General features: G+C 40.7%; 1 protein-coding gene across 1 annotated transcript; it reads right to left on the bottom strand.

The window, feature by feature from the left end:
* Positions 1-6,725: 6,725 nt before the first annotated feature.
* Positions 6,726-12,572, bottom strand: LOC105933266 (probable G-protein coupled receptor). The gene is made up of 2 exons (XM_036132741.1): positions 12,500-12,572; positions 6,726-8,527 (listed from the first exon to the last, which is right to left on the bottom strand). The coding sequence occupies exon 2, from the start codon at positions 8,420-8,422 to the stop codon at positions 7,142-7,144; it is 1,281 nt and encodes a 426-aa protein (XP_035988634.1). The 5' UTR covers positions 8,423-8,527; positions 12,500-12,572; the 3' UTR covers positions 6,726-7,141.
* Positions 12,573-12,901: the final 329 nt, after the last annotated feature.

The following is a 12,901-nucleotide window of genomic DNA, read 5'->3' as shown; positions in this document are numbered from 1 at the left end:
GCCATCACTGCATTTGCAGAATTTGGATCAATACGAGTTACAACAACATTTCATTTCCCTTTGGGATCAATAAAGCATAAATGTATTTTGTATTTGTAAATCCTGGTGAATAAATTTTCTTCAAAGAAATATCAGTGCGTGGGGAAAATGTGAGTTTGTTTGCGACGAGAGCAAAAGTTCAACACTAATTAAAGCTGATACCTTCTGCTGCCAGCATCAGCAGCTTATGCGGGACATGACGGATGTGCCACCGTGTTCCAGCTCAGCACCTGTCACTCCAGCTGTTTGCAGAACAATAGGTCAGACAGACTGTCACGTCTACTTAACAGTGTGCACATCCTGATCAGAGCTGTCCGTTACAGTTACCCGTCGCTGCAGACATTTAGGTGGCAGATGATGTGGTTTTGAATCCCGGCAATAAAAACACTGTGGATTCAAAATAGATTGGCTTCATAAAATGATTGTGATAAATGACATTAATTGTTCTAAGATGGTTTGTAACAGCTTGTCGGCCTTCAGAAATTAAACTACAGAACTACAAATTTACTTCACGCCTTATGCATAGCTTTTCTTATGAAGGGTAGTTATTGCTGTCCTTAATTATTGATTTGATGCATTTAAAGCGGAAAAAACCTGTCAAGGCCAGTATGTGTCAATCCCCCGTCTTGGAAAAAAGTTTTATTACTAGTAAAACAATGAACTGTATGTATTATTGCAGATATATAATGTCTTGCAATTACAATGAATAAATCTTGCAGTTTGTTTTGCAAATATCCAATAAATAGCTAAATAAAAACAACAAGCACCCAAAACTTCAAACTTGTATAGTCATACCTTTATATCTAGACAAAGTGGCTCTTTTTTTTTATTATTTATAATGATATCATTTAAGCTATATTTACAGCAGTCAGAACCAATGCTTAAAGCAAAACCATGAATGCCATTTTTCAAAGAGTTAGTTAAAAAGCTTCTAATCGTATTTCCAAAATGCCAAACTACGCTGTACAAGTTCATCCTAGTGTGGGACTATAATCTCTTTGTGGGTTGTGGGATCTAAGCCCAGTGGACACGAGGACTCGCTGTGTGAGCTCCGATAAGATGCTTTACAGACCGTCATGTTTTATGTGTGCACAAACCGTTTGAGGGTCTGACAAAATAATGGTTTTCACTCCTTCAGACAGCAACATCAATCACCCTTCTTCCCTTTGAATTTTCTGGAGTGACTGTCTCACCGCCTCTGCTGTGCATTATTCATCATTCTGTGTGATAGAGCAGCTCATCAAGTTTAAATTAAACAGGCTGCACAAGAAGAGTAGGTCTTTTCCTTGGATTTACCTTTAAGTGCAGCCACACTCAATCAGGCTCAAAGCATGAAGTCTTGTTCTCTGAAAGGTTGGGCTTGTTTTTGATCTACTAAGAATGTGCTTTGCAGAGGAGAAAGTACAGTTGTGATTGTCCTGATCTAATGAGAGCTGCCACTGAAGAGGGGGGCTTTTCGATTTAATTAACAAGTTGTGAATAACCATCTGGCTCAGGTATTTCTAAAAAAAGTTTCTTCTGGAAGTAAGCTTTGAGACATGTTTTCATACATGCTACTGTTTGCTTTGTTTGGTCTGATTCCATGAAATATATGAATGTTAATATGCACATATGGCACAACACATCCAATTTAATAAAGACAACCTGCAATGACATGAAATGACCTAGAAAACTATGATCTGTTTTTTGGATGCTTTCACATGAAACTTTCTAAATAACTGCACACTTCGTCTTCCTTAAATCCAATATTCTAACATCTGGGGTGTGATGAAAACATGTATAATCTTAAATACCAACTTAGTTCTTTACAAGCGCACACATCTTTTTAACATTGATGTAGGTCTATACAATGTAATGTTATGTATCTACAAGTTAGTATTTTTAAAATAAGCTTTTAATTTCCTGAAACCTTTGTACAGGGATTTTCTTTAAGAAGTACCAGTCCGGAGCGTGTAGAGTTTATTTGGGTTAGTCGGTTTTTTCAAGTTGACTTAGCCTCTGCGCATTATCCAGGTTATCCCTGGTTTTTGTTGTTGCTTTCTGGTTTCTTCAGTTACCCTCCTCCCAGTTCAGTATCCTCTTCCCTTTATGCCACAAGTCTGTTATTTTTTTTTCACTTAAAAATCCTGCTTCATATTTAAGATGCTTTGGTCAACCTGCATTTTGGTCCTTAAAGGAGTAATGAGCGATATTTCACCACTAGGTGGTGCTTGAGCACGGTCTGTAGACCAAAACAAGATGTGTGACAAGCTGCGCCTCTCTACCTCAGCTATAGCTGCCCTCCTTTCCCTTCTCACTCGTCGCCTCCTGTGCACGTATTTGTAAAGGATAAAACAGAGCAAAACAGTATCACCTTTTGGAAAAACATGTGTTGTGAAGAAGTAAGTAACTCATCAACCTTATAATGCTATTAGCAAGAGAACATTTTATCAGCTGGAGGTGCTCTCTGCCATGTTGCATCAGTGCTCTACTGCTCTGATGGTGGCATTTTAGGGCAGGGAGGGGCTAAGCCCTAAGTGGCAGCTGTTCATGTGCACATATGTGCATGTGCACGTACATGCACATGTGGCCGACCACCTATGTAAACAAGAGACTGGAGAAGAGCACAGAGAGATATGGTGTGACGTCATACCATAGTCCATCTGAAACACTACCTTTAGTTCTTCCCACATATAATTTTATTTTTTAGTTCTTTCTATCTAAAATGGTGAAATTTTGCTTATTGCTCCTTTAACAGCTATACAATATTACATCAAAGGAGTGCATGCAAATCTTGTTTTTTTTTTTTGTGTGTGTCTTGTTTCTTGTGAAAAACACAGTTAAAACGCACCATTAAAGTAAAAAAATGTGTATGACTGTCATGGTCATGGTGAGGGTATGTAAACTTGTGGCATCAGGTGCAACGAATCGAGAAAGTGTGAGTGCTACAAAAACAGACCTCCATTGGAATATTGTGTCATATTTGTAGACTATAAGTGTACCTTTTATTACACTGCCTTTGATAAGAGGACTCTGCTACACTGACATCAACAGAACCATTCTGGTAGCTCCAGCACTTAGATGGATTTGTTTGCAGCCAGAAACCATAAAATGGCATGATGTTATTTGCTTTGAACACATCCAGAAGTCAATAAAAAGGCATTTTACTTACTGGTTATATAAGTGGGGGTTTTTTTGCAGGTCATTTTGTGTCTGTGCCTGTCAGAAGATTTATATCCTCATTGACACAATTTATTTGTCTTTTCTTTAATATCCCATAAAGCAGCAGATATGTTTACATTGTCTGTGAACTGATTTTTAGGAATATCGCTGGGAAGTTAAAGGATTTGCACAAATGTTGCTGAACATTATGTTTGTATTTGTAAACTTTGACCAGTGTGTCTGGCTGATGTTATCCCCTGAATCTAATCAGTGTTATACAGGGGTAGATATGGTCAAAACATTCACTGCACAGGGTTCAGCAGCTACGATAGCAATGAACTCAAATGCGATTCCAGATTTCACAAAGGTAAACATTTCAATATGGTGAAATGATCAAATAAGGGTTCTAACATCTACCTATGTTACGGCACACAAATGGGTACAGCAAACATATCATCTGATATGAAATGACATTTTCTGCTTATATAGCAACGCCTTAACTGAGCGCAGTTTGGTTTACAGATTCTTTATAAATGGGCACATGAAGGTTTGGCTACAGGCCATTGTGGTGTTCAGTCCAGACAAATATTTCATAGCAATCAGTCGGTGCTGCTTTGTCTATAATTTTATAGTCTTCACTAGAAGAACACAGAACCATCTTAAAACAGAAAGTTCACAGCTCTGGACACAATGAATTGGAGAGACCAGTAACAACTGAAAATAAAATAAAAAGTTGTGTTCGTACTGTTTTACATGGATTATATAACTTTTAATCAACCCAGCTCAATATCAATATATGTTTCTGGACTAGAACTGACTCAACAGTTGCTAATATTAAATGGGACTTCTGTAAGGGCTGTATTAGAGCATTAGAGTATTTTATTATATATAGTATTCAACCAACGACCCTGGATTCAACCAACGACCCTGGATTACTGCGGAGGTCCGTCAAGCGCTAAAAGCACGGAACTCAGCCTTCAAGTCTGGTGACAAGGAGGCTCTGAGGACAGCGAGAGCCAACCTGAACCGTGCCATCAGGCTTGCAAAGCGGAACCACAGCCAGAAAATCCAGGAGCTTTTCCACGATGCCAGCAACACCAGGAGCATGTGGAAAGGCATCCGGGCGATCACTGAATACAACACGCCCTCCCCCCCGGTGGGTGAAGTTGATGCTGACTTCCTCAATGGACTAAATAACTTCTTTGGGAGGTTTGAGGCACTAAACAGCACTCCAGCAGTGAAAGCTGTTCCCCATCAGGAAGAGGAGGTCCTCTGCCTTGACACTGCCGACGTGTTGAAGACTCTGAGGAGAGTCAACCCGCGAAAGGCCCCAGGCCCCGACAACATACCTGGGCGGGTGCTCAAGGAGTGTGCAGGTCAGCTGGCTGGTGTCCTCACAGACATTTTTAACACCTCGCTGGACCAAGCCACAGTGCCAGCATGCTTCAAGTCTGCCTCCATCATTCCGGTGCCAAAGAAACCTCAAGTCACCTGCTTCAACGACTACCGGCCTGTTGCACTGACTCCCATCATGATGAAGTGCTTTGAAAGGCTGGTAAAGGAACACATCGTCTCCAGTCTCCCCCCAACACTCGACCCGTTCCAGTTTGCCTACCGACGGAACCGCTCCACTGAGGACGCCATCTCTTCTGCTCTTCACCTGAGCCTGGCACACCTGGAGGAGAAGAACACGCACGTGCGGATGCTGTTCCTGGACTTCAGTTCAGCGTTCAACACCATCATCCCACAGCATCTGGTGGGAAAACTGGAGCATCTGGGCTTCAGCACACCCCTTCGCAACTGGCTGCTGGACTTCCTAACCAACAGACCTCAATCAGTCCGGGTCGGACAGAACACCTCTGATGTCGTCACCCTCAGCACGGGCTCCCCTCAGGGCTGCGTCCTGAGCCCCCTGCTGTTCACCCTGATGACACACGACTGCGTCCCCAGGTTCACCACCAATCACATCGTGAAGTTTGCGGACGACACAACGGTGGTGGGCCTGATCAGAGACGACAACGACCAGGACTACAGAGAGGAGGTGGAGCAGCTGGTGGACTGGTGCAGAGACAACAGCCTGATCCTGAACGTGGAGAAGACGAAGGAGATCATCGTCGACTTCAGGAAGAACCGGCCTCACCATGCTCCACTGCTCATCAACAGCTCAGCTGTGGAGGTGGTCAGCAGCACCAAGTTCCTGGGGGTGCACATCACGGACAACCTCAGCTGGACTATGAACACCATGTCACTGGTGAAGAGGGCACAGAAGCGACTGTACTTTCTGCGGAGGATGAGGAGAGCCCGCCTGCCCCCGCCCATTCTCACGACCTTTTACAGAAGCACCATAGAGAGTATTCTGACCAGCTGTCTCTCTGTGTGGTGTGGAGGCTGCAGTGCCTCCGACTGGAAGAACGTGAGGAGAGTGGTGAGGACAGCAGAAGGGATCATCGGGGCTCCTCTTCCGTCCATTAAAGACATTTCATCGCAGCGCTGTGTGTCTCGAGCCCGTAACATCATCAGAGACCCCTCACACCCTCACCATGGACTGTTCTCCCTGCTGCCCTCTGGAAAGAGGTTCCGCAGCATCCGCTGCAGGTCCACCAGGTTCTGCAAAAGCTTTTTCCCTGCTGCCATCAGACTGTTGAACTGCTGAAGTATAAAAACGGACTGAGTACCACACTCGACCCGCTAATTTGCACATTTGTATGTATCCTTCAATATCGCTGCTGCACTTTTTCCGGAAACGTACTGCAAAACTGTTTACAATGCAACTGTCTATTGTTAAATCACTGCTGCACCTTACTGCATATTTGTTTACATTGCTTACATTGTCTTTACATTTCAATCTGCCTACTGCTCACTGCTGCACTTTATCCGAAAGTTAATTGAAAGTTATCCTGTATTTGACTGTGATTTACCACTGCATTTTTCTTATCCTGTACTGTAAATTCACTGCAAGGTATCCTGTAGAGTTACTGCAATCTTTCTGAGCTGTATGAAAAAACGAAATTTCGTTCTGTATGCACTCTGTGCTACAAAATGACAATAAAGAAAGTCTAAGTCTAAGTCTAAGTCTAAGTCTTATTTAGCTCCATTGAGTTCCCCATCAACTCTGATCAGAGCTGATAGCTGCCACCACCATGTGTAACAGTGTAGATGGTGTGTTCATGTTGTTAACTTGCAAGACGTTGTTTTGCATATAAGCCAAGAATGTGTTTGTGTTTATGAAAAACTATGTATACTATACGCTGACTGTAGAAGGAACATAGAAAGGAACTAATCTGAGTAATACAATTAACAAAACAAAAGTTTCTAACCTATGTTCAAAGAAAAACATATTAACCTGATTCATGTAAAGGATAACAGTTTTAAGAGTTTATTTCTCATTAAATTCATAAGAAAGGACAAATGCTTCAAGAAACTTCATTTTTTTTCTTTACTTTGTTTAAAACAAACCAACAAACAAACAAACCAATAATCAACCAATCAATTGAAGAATGAGAATTGTTTGCATTTAAATTTAAATATAAAAAGCATGTTCTCTTTAGGCTATAAAAATATTTTTGAAATGAAGAATTGCCCTTGCTTAATAAACAAATCATGAATCCTACCTGTGTAAAATTTGATTTGTATGTAAACCTGCTGACTGATTCAGATTTCCCAAATGTGACACACACATCCCCCTCCATTTTTTAATCAAAACCCACTAATTGCCTTTAAATCACAAAATTATTTAAGTAGCTTATAAAAAATATAGTTCATTTGCAAAAGTATCATTAATAGCTTTACAATGATTTTCAGAGCAGATGAAATAGTACAGTATCAAGTTTTAAAAAACACAACACGTTTTGTTTTTACGTTTTTTGTGTGAATCATTGCTGCAGGTCATTAAATCATGTTGTCATACATTATTTTACAATCCAGTGGATCATTAACATTGTTTCACAGCAGTGAGGCATATCTAATTCAACTCTTCTGGAATCTGGCCTGGTATCCTGAAACCGGTCGGCCCAGTATGATCCAGAGGGGTTCTGGGACTGGGGATTGAAAAGCTTGCATGTGTCTCTATTGTGCAACTGGTCCTGTGGAGGAACTGCAAAAAGTTGTCATGGCCTGAGCCCTCATGGCTGGAAAAGGCCAGGTGCGTTGGGTATGTGGAGTAGCAGCGCCTCAGCTTTAGCAGCTCCTCGCGGATTTGCCTATTTAGAAGTCCGTAGAAGAAAGGGTTAATGGCAAAAGAGGAATACGCCAGCCAGGTCACCACTTCTTCCAAGTCATTAGGGGCGTGAGGCTTTGAGTTCAGTATCAGATGGAGGTGGAAGGCAAAGTAAGGCAGCCAGCAGATTAGAAACTGACCGACAATAATCACCAGGGTGAGCGCAGCTTTACTGCCGATAAAAGGCCGCCTACGTGTTATCCTGTGCGGGGCAAGGCGAGTTGTAATGATGGTCGTCTGGCTGTTTATGGAGTCGGAGCGGGGCTTGACTTGGGCGTTCGTCCACGAGGGCAGAGGTCCGTGCTGCCGCGCGGCCACGCGGGCCACCTTGTACACATTACAGTAGACGGCGAAGATGACCACAGCTGGCAGACAGAAACAGGTGATGCTGAAGAGCGCAGAGAAGATACGCCTGTGGTCCCGGTGGCTCCAGTGAATTGAGCAGTGGGCCGCACTGATGGACCTCAGGTCATAGGATGGCCATCCAAACACGGTGGAGAAGCCCAGAATGGCCGAGGCCACCCACACCATCACCACCACAGCCGAGGTCAGCTTCAGGGTCATCTTGACCTCGTAGCGCATGGGATGGACAATATAGTAATATCGTTCCACGCTGATAGCTGTAATGGTGAAGATGGAGGCAGCTATGAGGATCACATTGAGGAAGACATAGACCTGGCACTCCAGCACAGTGAACACGACGCCGGCAAAGTACGGCGAGCTGGACACGATGCCAAGAGGCATGAGCAGGATGGCGCACAGCAGGTCCACCGCACACAGGTGGCACACGAAGGCAAATTTCCTGAGATGAGGAGCTTTGATGACAACCACCATCACAGCAGTGTTGGCCAGAAGTGCGAGAACATTCAGGGTCACCATGAAAAGCATCCCTGTCAAGTCTTTGAACCGCGTCTGCGGGTTGGGAAGTGTGCCGAGCTGTCCGCTGGGAGAAGAGGGCGTAGGCGCCCATGCTGAGGTGCTGTCGTTATGCTCAGAGGTGAAAGCGGTGCTTGACTCCTCCATCATTCATAATAAAAGTTTCAAACAAGAAGTCTGTGCTCCGGTTTTTTCCATTACTTTGTCGTCAGGCCAAGGGATTTTTCGGAATCCAAGTAAAACATTTCTTAACTCCTGAAATGAGAGGAAAAAAGGTCATATTTTCCTGTATTTCACCTAAAGATTGAGCACAATCAAAATTTTCAGAAATGAAAACAAGAACTGATTGTAACATTTGCTTATGGACATCTTTTAAGAAGGCAATCCCTTGCATGTTCATTTCTGCCGCGGTAAACGAGATTTACCACCTGTGAGTTGTACCTGTGTGCATACGTTTAGGTAGGGCCTGTTAAAGGTCATGCCACAGCGTCTCAATCAAGTTTAAACCCAGACGTTGATTAGGCTACTTTAACACCATAACATACCTTCCAGGTGTGCTTCAAATAACTGTCTTGCTGGACGGACAGCCTCTTATAGGATTTGCTGATAAAGACCACAATTCATCGTTTCATAAATAATGAAAGTACTGACAAGATCTACATTTTCTTTGCCAGAGCAAAAATCAAGATGTTTTAGGGGCCTTTAATTATTTTTTAATGGTTCTCACCTTGTAGTTTTCCCATAGAAGCCATTTTTGCCCGATCCTTTTCTTGCTATTAAATCAAAAACACTAACCTTGGTGATTTAGAGATTTGGATATCAGTGCATTGTTGAAGTGATGTTCATAGGCCAGCTATTATTGTGAACGTTCATCGCTGATCTGTGTTTCTCCATTGGTGGATAATGGCTCTCACTGTGGTTCACTGGAGACCCAAAGCCTGAGAAATGGCTTGTTAACCTTTTTCCACACTGACAGATGTCTGAATTTGTTTTTCCTCTCTCCTTGAATTTCTGTAGATAAGATTTGCTCCTTTCTGAGGTCTTATAGACTAATTCATGTTGTCCTCCAGGTTCTATTTCAGTGATTTCTTGATTCTACGGGTCAGACTGTGGTCAGGCTAGTGTGTTGCTACTGAAACTGAACCAAACAACAGGTAACATGTTCAATAGCCTTTTCTCTTTAAAATGAAACGATAAATTGTGAATCCTTTTTGTTGTTGTTACCTAAGGAAATTTGAATATTTAAAACATTTAAGTGTGTTTTAAAAAGAATCTGAACAAAAAATGAATATTCTGTTTTCACAATTAACATTTCAGATATTTTAACTGTATTTCTTCCCATGAGAACAATTTTTTTCTAATTCATGTGTTTATGCTTTCAATGCAATTAAATTTTTCCATGAGCACGAACATTGTGGATTAGTGAAATACAGTTCTCTGATTTTAAATATATGTTAATGTTAAAATCGCTTCACGTCAGCTTCCTAAGATAAGATAACATGAAAAAAGATCATTGATCTTTTGCTGGGAAAAAACCTGGTAACAACCTTAGCAGGGAAACAATACATCAAACACAGTATACGCATTAGTACAAGAATGAATGTTCAAAAACACTGTAATCATACCAATATGCAAGGAATTTTTTTTAAACAAGGGAGACTTAAAAAACATATTGTATCTTTATGAAGTACAAAAACTAAACATTAACAATGTGCAGCATGCAAACAACAACATGAATTTCATCAATCTCTAGCCATCATGATTTTTAATTAGTCATCATAATTGAATCAGTAGCAGTGTACACTGTGGGGGCCACACTCTGTTGCTAAAGGAGCTGGTTAGAAACCCTACCACGCCCACAAGTGAGGCCCACATCCTGCAGTAGGCAGGACAGGACAGTGCTGGCTTCACATAACTCAAAATGCTAACCGTAATTACTAATGGCAATCCTGTCTTAAGTCATAATATGAATGGTGGAGATCGCCAATGAAATCCCTACAAGTTTAAACATTGTTTTGGAAAATCAAGATAAGATATAAATATGTAACACAATTTTACTTATTGGATGTCTAAAGACAGCTTTGGTGAATAAATAGAAATAATGGAATTGCAGAGATGATAAATGGCTTGAACTTGTATCGCGCTTTTATCGAGTCCTGAGGAACCCAAAGCGCTTTGCACACATTCAGTCATTCACCCATTCACACACTGACAGTGGTGAGCTGCATTATAGCCACAGCTGCCCTGGGGCAGACTGACAGAAGATGGGCTGTCATACATTCGGTGCCACTAGGCCCTCTGACCAACATCAGCAGGCAAAACGGATAAAGTGCCTTGCCCAAGGACACAACCGGCAACCCCCAACTCCTGCGTCACTGTTGCTGACATGTGAACTGCCCGTCATTACTGGTAAGAATTTAGATATCCTCATTTCATAAGGAAAAAGTTTACATTTGGATTCCATGAGGAGCATCTTGTGAATCTCTGAGACATTTATTTTATTTACAAATAACTGAATTGTGCAAAGGCTATCCATTTTAGGATTCCCTCAAGCTGACATAACTTTGGTAAAACTGCTGTCAATTCATGAAATAATAACCCTGGCAGATTATTAAATAAATAAAATAGAGCTTAATTTTAGATTATCCCTTATTCATTCATTACAACAGGTGACATAACCAGTGATATCTGCAATAGATTTGGAAACTTCAGCAGGATTATGAAAAATAAAAACTGTTTTCATTATCTTCAGGAAAACTAAAGAAGGGACACTGAAAGATAATGAGAGTTTTGTTTCAGTCCAGCTGTGCAGCTTGCATTGCAGTGATTAGCGTGTAAACGGTGCCCTCCTTCACGACAACATCAAAGAGGATGTTCTCTTCGAAAACAAATCAGAACAAATCAGAACACAACTTAGAAAGCCTGGCACTAGTCATGGAACAGAAGTCTATTTAATATTCACGCTTTTAGATGCATTTCACATTTTAGGATAATCTTTTTGTGGCTCTCTGAGCTCTTCTTGATTTTAAAAATCATATTTATGGCTCAGATTTGAGACAGTGTGTACTAAATCCCAGTGCTGCTGTAATCTTCTCTGGTGGAAAGTAATTGGTGTGCCAGTTTTGTGGCGAGGTTTATCCCCCGGAAAGGGACTTACAAATGTACATCCTCATATTATATAAGGTTGTTCTCAATTTAGACACATTCCAGTTGCAGACCAACATATGCTACAGGCATAAAATACGAAACAATTAATGAAATCCACCAGATATCTGATTAGGGTTGTTCAGAAAAGTGTAATACTACCCAATATGCCTGAATAATGCCTAAAAGGTTAGATTATTGCATACAGTTCTGGAATTATAATAGCGCTTTATTCTTTTGCATAAGTCCAAACCTAAAAATATAAACAGATTTTCTTACAGTAAGAATAAAATGGTGTTAATTTTAAAGTTATTAGACTAATAAGAGTGCTGAAAAATGCTATGACAAAATAAATAAATAAACCATAAACAAAAAAATAGCTTGTGTCATAACAGAAAGTTACTGAGAAGAATGTGAAATCTTTTTTATTGTTAAATTTGAAATCATTATTAAAAAACAAAGCAATGCTTTGAAAAACTAGTTTATAATGTAAGAATATAACTTGAAACATTTCACTTTGTAAAATACCGGTGCATCCTGACACTGAGCCAAAGTTTTTGACTATAGATTCAAACTCTAAAACTCCAGATTAATCTAAGATGAAACTCATGAAAGGACAGAAACATAGCTTTAATGTGTATTGCAGTTTGAGCTTTTTATTTTGAGTTTTTAGAGATTTTAGAGCCTTTAGAGCATTTAATTTTGCAAACATTTCTAGATGTAACCATTTTTACTGAAAGGTTTTGCAGAAGCATATTGTTCAATTTCCATCCATCCAGTCATGATTAAATTTGATTTAAAGAATAAAATTCAAATTTTGAATTATTGCTATTTATTTGCTCTATGACTTATTGTAAAATATATTGATTGATCCTATTTTATTATCTCCCTTTAGTACAATTATTAGATCATGACTTTTATGGACTTCTGATTAACTTAACATAAACACCAGAATGATGTTAAACTGAAACCCCTTTTTCACAGCGCATATCTTCTTTAATATGCTAATTTTTTGACTTTCATAAACATGTGCTTATCAAAATAAATTGCACCCCATTCATGCAATTATGTAACAAGACTTACATTTTAAAAACGGTCCTTAGTCCACCGAAATGTTTTTGAAAAGCTGAAAACTTCCAACAGTTGTGGTTCTGTCTTGAGACCCCTTGTGTTGTTCAAAAATCCTATGTCGTGTTAAAATCTGTGATAAAAGGAAAACATGACCCGAGGGAGGGATGATGCCACCAGAGTGAGAGGAAATGACCGGTGAGAACTGACTCAGACAGCTACAGGGACAGACGAGGGAGGAGCCAGAAGCTGGTGATCACCTCAAATCACTTCTTTCAAGGGATGAGAACACCAAACCTCCGCTATCCGTGGACAGTAACCGTGGCCTCGCACATTCACTACCACACTCTCCCTCGTCTGTCAGCATGAGGAAGCAACTGTCACACACCCTGATTTTGCTGTTACACATAATCCTTT

Source organism: Fundulus heteroclitus, unplaced genomic scaffold (assembly GCF_011125445.2).
Source record: "Fundulus heteroclitus isolate FHET01 unplaced genomic scaffold, MU-UCD_Fhet_4.1 scaffold_535, whole genome shotgun sequence".
In the NCBI taxonomy this organism is placed as follows: Eukaryota; Metazoa; Chordata; class Actinopteri; order Cyprinodontiformes; family Fundulidae; genus Fundulus; species Fundulus heteroclitus.
This window is presented reverse-complemented; position numbering and strand designations above follow the sequence as displayed.